Source organism: Mya arenaria, chromosome 3 (assembly GCF_026914265.1).
Source record: "Mya arenaria isolate MELC-2E11 chromosome 3, ASM2691426v1".
In the NCBI taxonomy this organism is placed as follows: Eukaryota; Metazoa; Mollusca; class Bivalvia; order Myida; family Myidae; genus Mya; species Mya arenaria.
Window position 1 is genome coordinate 74,309,713 of NC_069124.1, and position 14,520 is coordinate 74,324,232.

General features: G+C 34.8%; 1 protein-coding gene across 4 annotated transcripts in view; it reads left to right on the top strand.

Annotated features, from left to right (window-relative positions):
* Nucleotides 1-303: 303 nt before the first annotated feature.
* Nucleotides 304-14,520, top strand: part of LOC128228141 (insulin-like peptide receptor) — a 58,900-nt gene continuing 44,683 nt past the window's right edge. For all 4 annotated transcript variants that reach the window (XM_052939278.1, XM_052939279.1, XM_052939277.1 and 1 more), the window contains exons 1-7: nt 304-987; nt 5,236-5,397; nt 5,688-5,858; nt 7,272-7,421; nt 11,189-11,347; nt 11,651-11,809; nt 12,141-12,347. In XM_052939278.1, the coding sequence (XP_052795238.1) occupies nt 888-987; nt 5,236-5,397; nt 5,688-5,858; nt 7,272-7,421; nt 11,189-11,347; nt 11,651-11,809; nt 12,141-12,347 (1,108 nt within the window). In that variant the 5' untranslated portion in view covers nt 304-887. The remainder of the gene's footprint in view (nt 988-5,235; nt 5,398-5,687; nt 5,859-7,271; nt 7,422-11,188; nt 11,348-11,650; nt 11,810-12,140; nt 12,348-14,520) is intronic.

A 14,520-nucleotide genomic window follows, 5' to 3' on the forward strand; every position in this document is an offset into this window, starting at 1 on the left:
AAATTTTTTTAGCATACTGTACAGTAGCAGTATTAAGGTAAATAACTCAATCTGATCGAAGTTTGAGAAAATTTAATGTTTCCTGGAAGTATGTAAGCGAAATCTTAATTTCCCAGTACTTAATCCATGCTATACCGAGCGACGGGCAATGGAGCTTTTAACACTGCTTTTACTAAAATGCGCAGTACATCAAATTATGAAACAGACTATATGTTTAAGTATTTAGCGACCATTGCGTTGCCTTTTCGAAACTACGAAAATATTCAGAAACGATAGCTCTGAGGTAAATTGACCAATCAGCGCGCGAGGTTGTTTACGTTTATTTTCTGTAGTGTTATGGCTCCTGTTTAATACATTTTATTAAAAATACAATAAAATAACGTTATGATTGGAATACGTAGTCAGGATTTTTGTAGATGATGGATTTAAAGTGACATTACTACAAGAACGTGTTTTGGATATTAATACCCGAGTTCTTAAGCGAGAATATGTAACATATTTTGTTGTTTTTGACTGACATTTTATCATCGAGGGTTCAAGGCTACAGGGATGTTTGTGTAACGACTCACTGAATGCATTTACACATCAAAATGGACTTTATTCGTTCTAATATATATCGGAATATACATTGATAATTGTTGTATCAAGCTACGATCATGTAATCGTGACCAAAAAAATTGAGATTTTCACCCAAAACGTGATTAAACCATCGCCCGTTGTACGGGTCTCGTCGATTCATTGATAATCTCACCGCCATTGGAAGTGTAAACAAGTGTCAAGTCGCTTTATTTGTTCAGAGCTGGGTCAAAGCGCCCGATGTGTAGCCCTTCAGAGCTATATTACCTAACATCTAGCATGTATTTATCAGAAGTCGAGCAATTTCAAATATGTTTTTAAAGGGCAGTTATATAGTAGGACTGTATTATTTGGTGTCCTTGTTGTGTCATGCCCCACGTGCTGAAAGTGAAGTAGTCATTGTAAAAGAAGGTAGGGTCAGAGGTCAGCAGACGTACCTTTTTGTAGTGTCTCACATGTGTTTTTGTTAATTTCTTTCTGTTTGAACTCAACTGACATTTTTCTTTTGTCAAAGTGTGCATTGTTTCTCCCTTCTCTATACATTTTTGTATATCTTTAAGTCATCACTGATGCAAAAGATTCCTTCATTTTAATTATTTTGAATGAAATTGTTATTCACTCCACCAAAATTGCTGTTGTCAAAATTGTTTTTTGTAAACTTCTGATTTCATTCTGCATCCCTCAATAATTATGATAGATAGGTAAGGAGCTGGCTACCAAATGGTTTAGTGGTGTAGGCTTCATATTATAATAGTTCATGGTTTTCATCGAATGTAGGACGAAGTGAACCACTTCCCAAGTGAACCAGGACTAAGTGAACCACTTGGTGAGACGAAGTGAACCATCTATATGTTATATAGGGAATATTCTCTTAATGAAATATTATGTTTCAGAGTTAATTTTCCTGAGTATAAATGATTTAATAAATAATATGAATAAATTGTTAATCATATCAAAGTGTTGATTTATTAGAATTATGTATTTTGATATACCAATGTTTTGAAAAAAGGAAAAGAAAAATGAAAAAAAAATACCTTTTTATTTAATCCTTATAAAGAATATATTATCAATACATCCTACTTTGTTGAATTTTATTCCATATATATATTCAAAAAATTTCTATTTTTATTATTTACACCTCAATAATGTACCGAAAACAAATAAGTGTGTGTGTAATTAATGGATAATTGTACTTTAATTTTAATTGGCCTTTTTAATTGGTAATTACTAATTTAACAGCTCACTTACAGAAGCTGTGAACAGACATAGTGACATATGACTCAAACATTTTTTAATTAGTATGAAAGCCTGTATATAAGTAGGCATATTTACACATGTTGTGTATTGCATTATGAATTATGTATTACCATGTTTTATGCCCATATCATTGAATTTAATTTATTTATATAGTGCTTTTGTTATAACCATGTGCTTTGTATAATGTGCTTTAAACATTATTATTATTAACATCAATTATTTGTACTGTAACCTGTGTTGTTCATTTATTGATTTGTAACAAATATCATAATATTAATGCATCTCTTGTATTTATGTTACTACATGTATCATAAAATAGCTACTATATTAATTGTCATGAACCTTAAAAGTCAATTTCTAACAGCTAAATAAACATCTATCTATCTATCTCTGTTTAATGTCAACTCCTCTTCCGAGTGTTACTGACATGAACGGTGCGCGCCGGCTTGTTAGTGAAAAAATAAAACACTGATGAGGCAAATCACATCAGAAAAGTGAGAACTAGGGTATAAAGGAGAACACAAACATCTTTAACAGTGTAACAAATGTGTGAAGTCTTGCATTCAAATGGCGATAATAACTAGTTATTATCACCTTTCAGGCAGTGTGCCATCACACAATAGCCACTATATAATACATATGTGGTTCACTTGGTCCTGAAATGGTACACTTAGGAACTGGTTCACTTGTGAAATGGTTCACTTCGTCCTGCACCCGTTTTCATCCCTTCTGAAAAAGGTGTTAAATTTAAAAGGGTTTGTGTAATTTAAATTAGAGCAAACACACAAAAATACTGTCATTGATCTATGGAACATCTAAGATGTTTTGATGTGTAAAAAAAACTCATGCCACTCTTGTCAAAATTCTATGATTCTTTTGATATTTATTTTGTTAATTGTAAGGATTGACAATTAACATGTATGTACATTGTAACAAATGTTGCATAGTTAGTTTGATATTCATTTAATACTTTAAATACACTTTAATATTTTTTAGTCATTTAACAAGTTGAACATTAACATGAAGTTGAACAGTACTTTTATGCCACCAGATTTTTCATTAAAATTGTGGCCCATGACAAAAGTTTAATTCACACAGGATTTAATGCATTGAATTTTCAATATTATATTTCAGATTATGTACCCCATTGACTGGAAACCTTTATTCAAAAGTACTGTTACATATCTTGTTAACATTTTCAAATAACTTTAACATTCAAAGTTTTCAAACGTTTGTGAAGTATCCAGTAAAGTATTTTAATTGTTTCAAAAACAATCATGTGATTTGTAACTCATGAATTTTACGGAATGCAGGCCTCTGTTTTAAAATGTTGTATTGTGAAAGTTAGTTTACTCTAGAAACTAGGACTGTAGGAGTATTTTGAAAAATGTCTATACCAACACTTCTGTCTATATTTTTCCCTATTTCTAGAAAAAATCCTTGTTTATTAATTTTTTATACCATCCTGAAAAATGGAAATGTTAACAGTTCTAACACAAGTTGTCGTTTTTTTAAATTACCTTCTAAATTGTAGGGATTTTACATAAAAGAGCAACTTGGCATGGAGATGCCTAAATATCAATGTGAAGCAGTTAATAAAATAAAATAGGAGTCATTGATTTCTGGACATAACATGTAGTACACCTACTTTATGAAAAAGTACCACAAATTCATGTATTTGAAGAAGTAAGCCCAAAGCCGCAAGCATTTCACTTGTAGAATTGTACCGTGTAAAAAAAAATTGGGACTTGTTTAAATCCTGGAATTTAGAAAACAGGGCTACATCACTTATTAAGTAGTTTTATGCCAAGTACTAGTAAAAGAATTTATAATTGTAGGCTGTTCAGCAACTTACGAAAGTTCACTTTTTATACTCACAGAATATCTCCCAATATATTTGATATCCCACAAAGTATGTGAAGTGTTTTCTGACATGATGGCAGTGTTTCTCACCATCTTGGGAATTTGGGCCTGCCTGATTAGGAGAAATGCATTAATTTGTCTAAAATAAGAACTTCTCTCTCTTAATTAATTGGAACTTCTAATTTTGCCTAGAAATTAAAAGTAAGACAGAAAAAAGTGTGACCAAGTTTGTTTCCTTGTGAGCACAGCAATTTTACCTTTTGTTGGGGTTGATAAAATAAAAAAAGTTATGTTTAATCTTAATATAATTCTGTTCAAAGCAGAACTCTATCTTTTTATATTGTATATAAAAAGTTATAAGTATGTAGTAGAAACTAAAAACAATTACATACTGTCAGATAACTCAGTATTGAAAATCAAATATTTTTAAGTAATATACAATTGAACAACAGTTACTATGGACTTGATATTTATTCCTTATTTCCTGTCATACAAAACTATTGTTTAAAAGTAAAGTGTGGCAGAAACAAACAAAAACCCAAAGTATTTTTCAAGCTAATTTGGCTTACATTAAGATGGATGTGTCGATGTTTGTATCATTAACCAGCCATAATGTTTGTTTTTTGTGCACTGTTTTTATTTCTGCTCCAGTTACAGGACAGGGCAAAGTGGAGTTTATAGAATGGACAGTGTAGAGTGGAGTGTATGAAAAAGTCTGCTTTTAGTTTTATAGGATCTTGTGAACTTCCAATGTGAATTTTTTCTTTATAAGCAAACTTTATTTTACCGGGGTATGTAATTTTTTAAGGTTTAAACTTTATATTAACTGAATGAAATATTTACCATGACTTAAAACTTTCTGAAAATTTTGGTAAAATAATACTTAAATCTTGTCCTAGTTAATGCATAAAAGCAAAGACTCACACATCATAGATGTAAGCAAAATGTGTGGCCAATGATATTTGTTTATTAACCCTACCCCTCAATCACAGTTTGGAAAGTGTTAGTTCTAAGGTCGGTGTTCAGCATACCACCTGTGAGCTTTTACAAAAGTTACAAGCTAGTCTGGCAGATCTCTGTGGAGGGGCCATTTCCCTGACTGTGAGACTTGTTTGTTGTGTGACAGGCAACTTCCTGAAAGTTCCAAACAATCAATACACCATCCACTCTCACTCCCTACGAGTAGCCACATGCGCTCGCCTTGTTGACTTCATATAGGCTTCCCACTGTCAACCAATCAATAATAAACACATCTTTATTATTATTGTTTCTTCAATATTTTGTGACAAGGGCTATTTTTAGATGTATCTTTTTTATTCAAATTTTTGTGAGACACTACAAATAGGTTGCAATAAGTACTACAACTAAAATTTGTAGGGTATAAACATCTAAATAAATGAACTGTTTGTAAACACATTTTGATCAAAAAAGTAGTGATATGAAAACTAGTACACTTATAAATCATAAATTTTGATTTAAAGTTTAAAAAGTTTTATGAACTTAATAACTAAATAATGTACTGATATATTTATTTTTCAGTGCAAATTTTAAGCCCCGGAAAGGGTATTGACTCATTTGGGTGGTTCCAAATCAAGAATCATGGAAACTGGACGATTGTATGCGACCATGAGTTTACTGAGACTTTAGCGGACCTGACTTGCAGACAACTTGGCTTTCCTGAGGGTGGAACATTCATGATATGTAAGTCTTATCCCCCCCTTTACTTATATATATGTGAGAACATATTTTTTTAATGTTTGAAGACAAGTATTGTGATAAAAGAATTTATTAAAACTAAGTAAAGAAAATTTGTCAACAATACATATTGTAAAAATCAGTTTTTCAGTTATGTAAATATTACTGAAATAAAAAAAATAGGCATGTCTCAAGATTCTGTGAAGATCTGATTTAGAAGACTAAGACAAACATATGACAACGATGTAATAGTAGTACCGTTAATCATGTATGTACCTTTCCTTTTCATTCTATAGTGACCAAATCAATGCAGGGGAGGCGAATCGAACCAGCGACTAATTTCAACTTTGACTGTATTGGCAATGTACCCAACCTTGCTGCCTGCTATGTCACGACAAATGGTTCTTGTTTGAACGGAATTGGCAGTATTGGACTTATGTGCCACAAACCGGTCACACTCTATGGAGGTCAGTATGCAATATTCACAGTCTGAGACATAGTCAGCTTTTTGTAATGTCAAGCAAGTAACCAACGACTTTTACATGCCGGAATTAAAATTAACTTCCCGGAACAAAACATCATAAAATAAAAGTCAAACTTAACAGAAAGTAAAAATGTGCTGGTTTTAAAGAATACGAAAAACCGGGCTTGTGGGCTGATATCGTTCACAATTCTGCATTTAAGTTTAAAATTCTTTGTTTAAGTTATTATTCAATGTCATAAAATCAATTATTTGTATCCAAATGTTATGAAATTTGGTCATGGATATGAATAAAATAAACCACACAAACATGTAAAGTTTATTATCTGAAATGTTTCGGCGTAATGCCTTCATCAGATATAAACTAACAATTTTTTTTATGAAATTTGGTCAGAATACTTGTCTTGAACAAAAATGAATATGGGTCACTTTTGGACAAAACTAGGTCACTAAGTCAATTCTTTGGGGAAAAAATCCCTGTCATTAATTCAATTGTTTTTATTCATTTGTTATGAAACTTGGTCAGAACTCTTGTGTGCATGATTTCTTGAAAAAATATGAATTGGGTCACTTTATGTCAAAAACTAGGTCACTAGGTCAAATCTTTGAAAAAAAATCCCACATAAACAAATCCCAATACCTTTTTATTCTTTCTTGATGACTGGTTGCAGAATATTTGAAGCCAAAACATATTTTCCCCTTCAGTTCTGCTCCAAACTATATCAGGTATGGTAAAAAGCTATTTTTTATAACTGCCCACTAAACATACAGCTTAGTGTTAGGAATCGGTTCCAGTCCCCCAACCACGTAAAAATGAATGCATGTGTAAGCATAGACTTGCAGTCTTTCAGTTTATTACTGATAGTATGGAGCTCTTTTATCAAAAGTGGATGTTTGTCTTGAAGTACGATTGTGCCAATTGTTACCTAAACCAGTTCTAGTTCATCAACCCATTTAGTATTGGGAGTTAAGTGTAAAGGTACAGATAATTACAAATTGAATATGTAATTGTTTTGACATACAAATTGTTCCCACATTAATTTCTGAGACTACATTTTTATGTTTATCCATTTATGGTGGATCTTGGCAACAGCGTGGGTACTATGTTTCTGTAAAGGTTGATTGTGGGTTAGGGTTTAAGCCAGACTTGAAAAAAAATCCAAACAAACAAAGGCCCATATTCGACTTTATACTGCAGATTCCGTTCACAAACCAAGACATCAGAACTTTTTTTGCCCAAAGGAAATGGATCTTAGCTTTCGGTTGTTGCATTTTGCTGTATTTTTTTCATGAATATGCCTTGCATCAAGTTACAACACACATATATATTATTACTGTAAAAAGTAATGGTAGTAAAATACACACTACATAAATATGTTTCTTACTTTTGTGACTGCAGTGTACAACAATGAGGATAAGCAGTTTATGGTCAGTATCGACAACATGACAAACGTCACAATGTGCTACAAGGAAAAGATGCCGGAGCAGATCGCAAACATTGCGTGCAAGCAGTTCGGCCATCCGCGTGGTGGGCGCTTTGTACAAGGAGGTAGGTTGATCAGCGGTGTCCAGCGAAAAATGCAGACTTTGATATTATCCTAATTTCCTTACTTTAACACCCAGCAGCTTTACTTTCAATAATGGTTACGAAAAAATCCATAACTCAGGAAAAAGGGCTATCATGTCTTGCATATTGATTATATAAGTTAAAAATAACTACTATTGAATGGTATAATAAAAATCCATCCAATTGTTTTTATGCCCCCGAAGGTGGGCATATTAAAATCGCACCGTCCGTCCGTCCGTCCGTCTGACTCTGTAACTTTCCCTTGTATGGACAGATTTTAAAATAACTTGCCACATGTGTTCCACATACCAAGACGACATGTGGCGTGAAAGACTCGTGTCCCTACCTCAAAGGTCAAGGTCACACTTAGTGTTTATTCACAATGGAGTGCTGCATATAAGGACATAGAGTATAGGTTGTCGTGTCCGGGCTGTAACTTTCTCTTGTATGGACAGATTTTAAAATAACTTGCCACATGTGTACCACATACCAAGACGACGTGTCGCGTGCAAGACCCGTGTCCCTACCTCAAAGGTCAAGGTCACACTTAGTGTTTATTCACAATGGAGTGCTGCATATATGGACATAGAGTACAGGTTGTCGTGTCCGGGCTGTAACTTTCTCTTGTATGGACAGATTTTGAAATAACTTGCCACATGTGTTCCACATACCAAGACGACGTGTCGCGTGCAAGACCCGTGTCCCTACCTCAAAGGTCAAGGTCACACTTAGTGTTTATTCACAATGGAGTGCTGCATATAAGGACATAGAGTATAGGTTGTCGTGTCCGGGCTGTAACTTTCTCTTGTATGGACAGATTTTAAAATAACTTGCCACATGTGTTCCACATGCCAAGACGACGTGTCGCGTGCAAGACCCGTGACCCTACCTCAAAGGTCAAGGTCACACTTAGTGTTTATTTACAATGGAGTGCTGCATATAAGGACATAGAGTATAGGTTGTCGTGTCCGGGCTGTAACTTTCCCTTGTATGGACAGATTTTAAAATAACTTGCCAAATGTGTTCCACATACCAAGACGACGTGTCGCGTGCAAAACCCGTGTCCCTACCTCAAAGGTCAAGGTCACACTTAGAGTTTATTTACAATGGAGTGCTGCATATAACGACATAGAGTATAGGTTGTCTTGTCCGGGCTGTAACTTTCCCTTGTATGGACAGATTTTAAAATAACTTGCCACATGTGTTCCACATACCAAGACGACGTGTCGCGTGCAAGACCCGTGTCCCTACCTCAAAGGTCAAGGTCACACTTAGTGTTTATTCACAATGGAGAGATGCATATAAGGACATAGAGTATAGGTTGTCGTGTCCGGGCTGTAACTTTCTCTTGTATGGACAGATTTTAAAATAACTTGCCACATGTGTTCCACATACCAAGACGACGTGTCGCGTGCAAGACCCGTGACCCTACCTCAAAGGTCAAGGTCACACTTAGTGTTTATTTACAATGGAGTGCTGCATATAAGGACATAGAGTATAGGTTGTCGTGTCCGGGCTGTAACTTTCCCTTGTATGGACAGATTTTAAAATAACTTGCCAAATGTGTTCCACATACCAAGACGACGTGTCGCGTGCAAGACCCGTGGCCCTACCTCAAAGGTCAAGGTCACACTTAGTGTTTATTCACAATGGAGTGCTGCATATAAGGACATAGAGTATAGGTTGTCGTTTCAGGGCTGTTACTTTCCCTTGTATGGACAGATTTTAAAATCACTTGCTACATGTGTTCCACATACGAAGACAACGTGTCGTGTGCAAGACCCATGTCCCTACCTCTTAGGTGAAAGATACACTAAGTGTTTATTTACAAGGGAATTCTGTATATAAGGACATAACAGTGTAGGTTGTCAAGTATGGGTGGTATTTTTTTATGTTCAGAGGCAATTTAAAATAACTTGCCATATGTATTTGACACGTAAAGGCAAGATCAACTTTTCATGTACTGACCTTGTTCGTAGGTCAATGTCACATTCGGGGGCATTCGTCACATACTGTGACAGCTCTTGTTTGGGTATATATTTTGCTATATGAGGCGCATATTTCATTGGAACATTTTTTCCCCCTTTCAGCCTTTCCACTACCATTAAATTATATTGTTCAGCAGAATATATGGCTACTTTAATATGTCGTAACTTAATGTTTCATGACACCCGCCATGCCTCGTTTGCATACACAACAATGCAAGAATTATAAGGAAAGTGTAACTTTTTCTGAACAAATGATACATCTCAAATACCTGATTGATTTTCAACAGGCTCTTGATTTGAAAACAAAACAAATATTGTGACTGTCTGAGATCTACACCGGTCCAAGATTTATACTCTACTGGTTCAGAATTATGATCATTGATACTTATTAACCAGGTTTTCACATAGTTGTTCGTGTGAGCGGCCGGGCGGCGTCAAACTCATCTATGAAACTGAATAACTTTAGTTAGGGTTGACATATCTTGACCCAACTTGGTATAAAGGAAGAGTTTATGGAGACCTTTCATTGGATTGTGTTTGGGGTCCTTAGGGTCAAGGTCAAGGTCACTGTTACTTAAAATAGAAAAACGGTTGAAACTAAATAACTTTAGTTAGGGTTGACATATCTTGACCCAACTTGGTATAAAGGAAGAGTTTATGGAGACCTTTCATGGGATTGTGTTTGGGGTCCCTAGTTTTTTCTTGGAAGTGATAAATGTACATCAATACTGGAAGTTATGTTTCAAGTAAACTTAACTTACCATTTGTGTTTTTAGAAGAACTTAGGGTATGTTTGTATTTTGTGAAAATACAAAGATTTTGCAATTTTACCAGTGGTCGAAATTAGCACAAGCCCGCAAGCCCTGCACTGGTAAAATGTCTTCCGGGCTTGCTCAAATTCTGAATATTATATAGCAGGGCTTGTTCAAAACTTTTATGCCAAGCAATACAATAAGAATTCGGGCTTGTTCATCCAAAAGTCTAATTTCGATGACTGTTTTACATATTGGTCAATAATGATTTATTCTGAATGCTTCCTGATTTTCTCGATATTATTACTTAAAAATTGTAAAGGTCTTTTTTACTACAAGCCCACTTTATTCATTAGCACTTGCATAAGTCCTTATTTTTTTGTTTTTCCTAGTTTTGTAAGTGACAGTAATATGGATGTATTTTCTTGGATGTCAATATTTTTTTGTGTGAATTACTGTGAATTTTAACAAATTTCATGTCAAAATAAATATCTCAATGTGTAAATCTTATTCAGTCAGCAACTATTTCCGCACACATACATGATTTATTGATTTTGAGCATCAGTGATGCACCAGGTAATGACACAAATAGTTGCAGAATAGGTAACAAAAATCTTCAATAGATGACTCGGTATTAAAACAGAATTGTATAAAATTTAGCATTGTTTAACTTCAATTATAAAATCACTGGGTTAATGGATTATATTATATTATTTAGAGTAAATCATTAATACATGCCCATTGCTTTTTGCTGACCAGATCAAGGGGGAAATAAAGCCCCATTCTCCCTGTTTTCCCTAATGGTGAAAAATAAAACTCCCAATTTGTAAATAAAAAAAGAAATATATTTTAAAGAAATGGACCACTTACCATTTTTGTATAGTTTCATAAAGAAACAAACTTTATCATATTCTTTTATCCTTACTGTATATTTTCATTATTTATTGTATGTCTTGAGTTTTTGTCTGAGAGGGGATTAATGTTCTAATTATCGTTTTTATATCGCTAGATGAAGTACAGCGACAACAGGACATGTTACCTTCACTAACATTCCGTTGCGGGGCAGGGGAAGACCGACTCGAGGATTGTGAAGTTCTCTCTGAGGATGTTTGCTTAACCAAGCATGGAACCAACCTGCTATGCAAAGAACCCGTCCAAATTCAGGAAGGTCAGTAAGCATGATACACTAGCCAAATCTCATGAAGTTGCAACTGAATTTGTAATGTAGCATACCAGTTTTGTATTAGCCTTTACTTTTAAGTGGATTTCACAATAAAGATATTTCAGTTTGTTTATTAAATGTTATTTTACTCTTGAGGCCTTGTTCAAACATTGTCTTTTACTGGATGTCTATAGCAAATAAATGTTTGGAATAAATTTAAACATTAAATAAGATTTGAAGATGTTTATGATTAGTATGTGACACAGTGTATGATTAAAAAAAACATCTCTCATTTTTGTTTTTGTGCAGTTCGACTTAAGACGCGCAAGGAGACGAGTTACGGAGTTCTGGAAGTGAAGATCAGGGATAGTTGGTACTGTATCTGCGGCGAACAGACCATGTTCAGCAAGGAAGACACTAACGCCATCTGTAGGCAGCTCGGCTTCTCAGAAGGAGTCTTCCACTTTGGTAATTTTATCACTTAAGATATTTGTATGCTAAGTGAAGTGGAAAATTATCTGTTAAATATTCTTGATACAATCCTGATAACTGTCTTGGAAATATAGTTTGTTTTGCTAGACGAGAGTTGCTAATACGTGAAGTGCATGATGAAGGTCTTTGACCGAAAACTGTTAGACTTCTTTAGAAAGAATGTCTAATAACACTTTGAATGCTATAAAAATGATGGAGTATGATCAATAACTGTTCAACTTCTTGAGAACAATTGGAGTATGACCAGTAACTGTTTGACTTCTTTAGAAATGATTAAGTATGACCAATAACGATTTTACTTTTTTAGAAATGATGGAATACTGTGCGAACCAGGAAGTAAAGCTAGCGCCTCTAGTGTTTGGCTGCTCAGGGAACGAGACGCAGCTGGAGTCATGCTCTGGCCTCTATCTGGATGGGGATCGCTGCCTTGAAACGATGAACATGAATCAGGATGACCGACGTGACATGAAATACACCACCATCTCCTGCAGCAAACCAGTCGCTATCAGAGACAGTAAGTTGATTGTTATGATGTATAAGAGTCACAGCTTAGGTTGACACTTAAATTTAAAGTAGTATTAAAAGTTTTAATTTTAATAACAGTAAAACTGCGATCGCTCGAGGTCGCCAGGGACTGAGCCAAAACCTCGAGGGAACCGATGTTTCGAACGACCCGATTTTCAATTTTTCCAGTTTGATATAAAATATCTTTCAGTGTATTTTAAGTTTGAAGTCGTCAAACAGACTGTTTACTAAGACACCGATTATGTGTTGCGTTGTGGAAATCGCTTATATGTTCAAAGGTTGACGTAAACTAAATGTAAAACGCAAAAGAAAAAACAATAAACGAATAAATAGAAATGTTTATTTTAAAAAGCACATCTTCGTAACAAGCAACATTTTAATGACAGTACATATTGTGGCATTAGTCAGATTTAAGTTTCGCAAAATCAAGGATTGTTGATTGGCGCATCTTGTCGGTTTCGCGAAACTGTTCAATCGTAATGTGACGTGACAGAGTACAGAGCGTCTGAAGATCACGGTCAGCATCGGCAGTGATTTCAAAGAACCTTCTGACCACATCTAAAGCGTTAACTTCTCGTCATTAACTTCTCATAATTATCAACTAATATCAGTCATGCGTTAACAGTGAAAAACGGTTTTTCACACCTTACCAAGTTGCCTTTCAACTGTCATTGCAATTTTACAACTTGCGAAAATTTTCACACCTAGCAATTGTTTGTTTATTTTGGAACACGCGTACGGGAAAAAGTGTGAAATTATGTCCTCGAGGGAGCCATAAGGTTTTGTGCACGATTTGTGTACTTGGGACCGAGGATATTGCTTGACTGCTCGACTTAATTAGGTTTCGATGCAGCGTGGGTATATTTTATATGAATATAAAAGGAAAAAAGTTCCGGACCAAGCTCCGACCTCGAGGGAACGCCGGTTCTCGAACGACCGCTTGTTTGAGGGAACGCAGTTTCACTGTAAATATATTTTCTTTTGAAGAAGATATCCTGCCGCCCGAAAAACATGAAATAACTACATCTTCGATAAGTAGCCATATTGACTCTGACAGTACTAACATAGGTCTTGCCTATGACTTGTAATTTATTTTATTTTCCATTACGAAAGTGCATGTTTTAAAGTTGCCATACACAATTGAAAGTACTGCTTATATTGTTTCACAATCTGTAGAGGCACAGAAACAAGCTCAGACGTTCCAGATTTTGTACCTTAATGTTCTGTGTTTACACATTTACACATGTGCTGTTTATTAAGAGCCAGAAAAGAAAAAAAAAAGCTGGTTTGAAAGATAGTTAAAATAAACTGTGTATAAAGATCACATTAGGTTCAAGGTTTTGAATGATAATCATCCCTGCCTGCAAACAAATACAAATCTCCACAATATTATTGTTTTGTCATGAGTTTCATGTAACGCTTTTACTTGCTGCACATGATGTAAAATACACACAGTACACAGCGACCAAGCAGTGAGTCACAGTTCACTAGGAACATATGGGATGTGTTTGAAACCTTGTGGTAATACAGGAGTGAATGTTTGATATTAGGCACAGATATCACTGGATCAGCTACCATTTGTGGATTTCTTTTCTGATTTACATGATTTGTTTGATAATAAACAAACCGGGGTACCCATGTTGGCCATATTTTATGATACCATATTTGATACTTTTTGATTATGAAATGTTAATTTATTGAGTCATTTTTCAGGATCAAACCATTATATGGATATTTTGTTTACTATATTAAGATAATAAATAACAGTCTGAAGGCATACATGATATAGGGTAGGAGTGGTGGCCAATTCAAATAGTTTCCAATCTTCATTGCTGTCTTCCTGCAGATTTGGGATTTTGTCACAAGACCATAAGTTTTAAATAAGACTTTTGTAAAAACAAGCCCAAACTCTTACACAGGCCCTTGCCCTGCTTTAAAACCCCAGAATATGAGCAAGCCCTTAACGCATTCATCAAATGCAGGGATCGTGAGCTTGTGCTCATTATGACTACTGTATAGAAAGTATTATCCATATTTGTTCGTTTAAAATGCAGGTCAGTGATAATCAATTCTCTGAATGGATTATCATCAGTGAAGGGCTTGTGGATTTGTGCTAATTCCTACTTCAGTTAATATTCTTTAGCTGTCACATGTTGTGGATG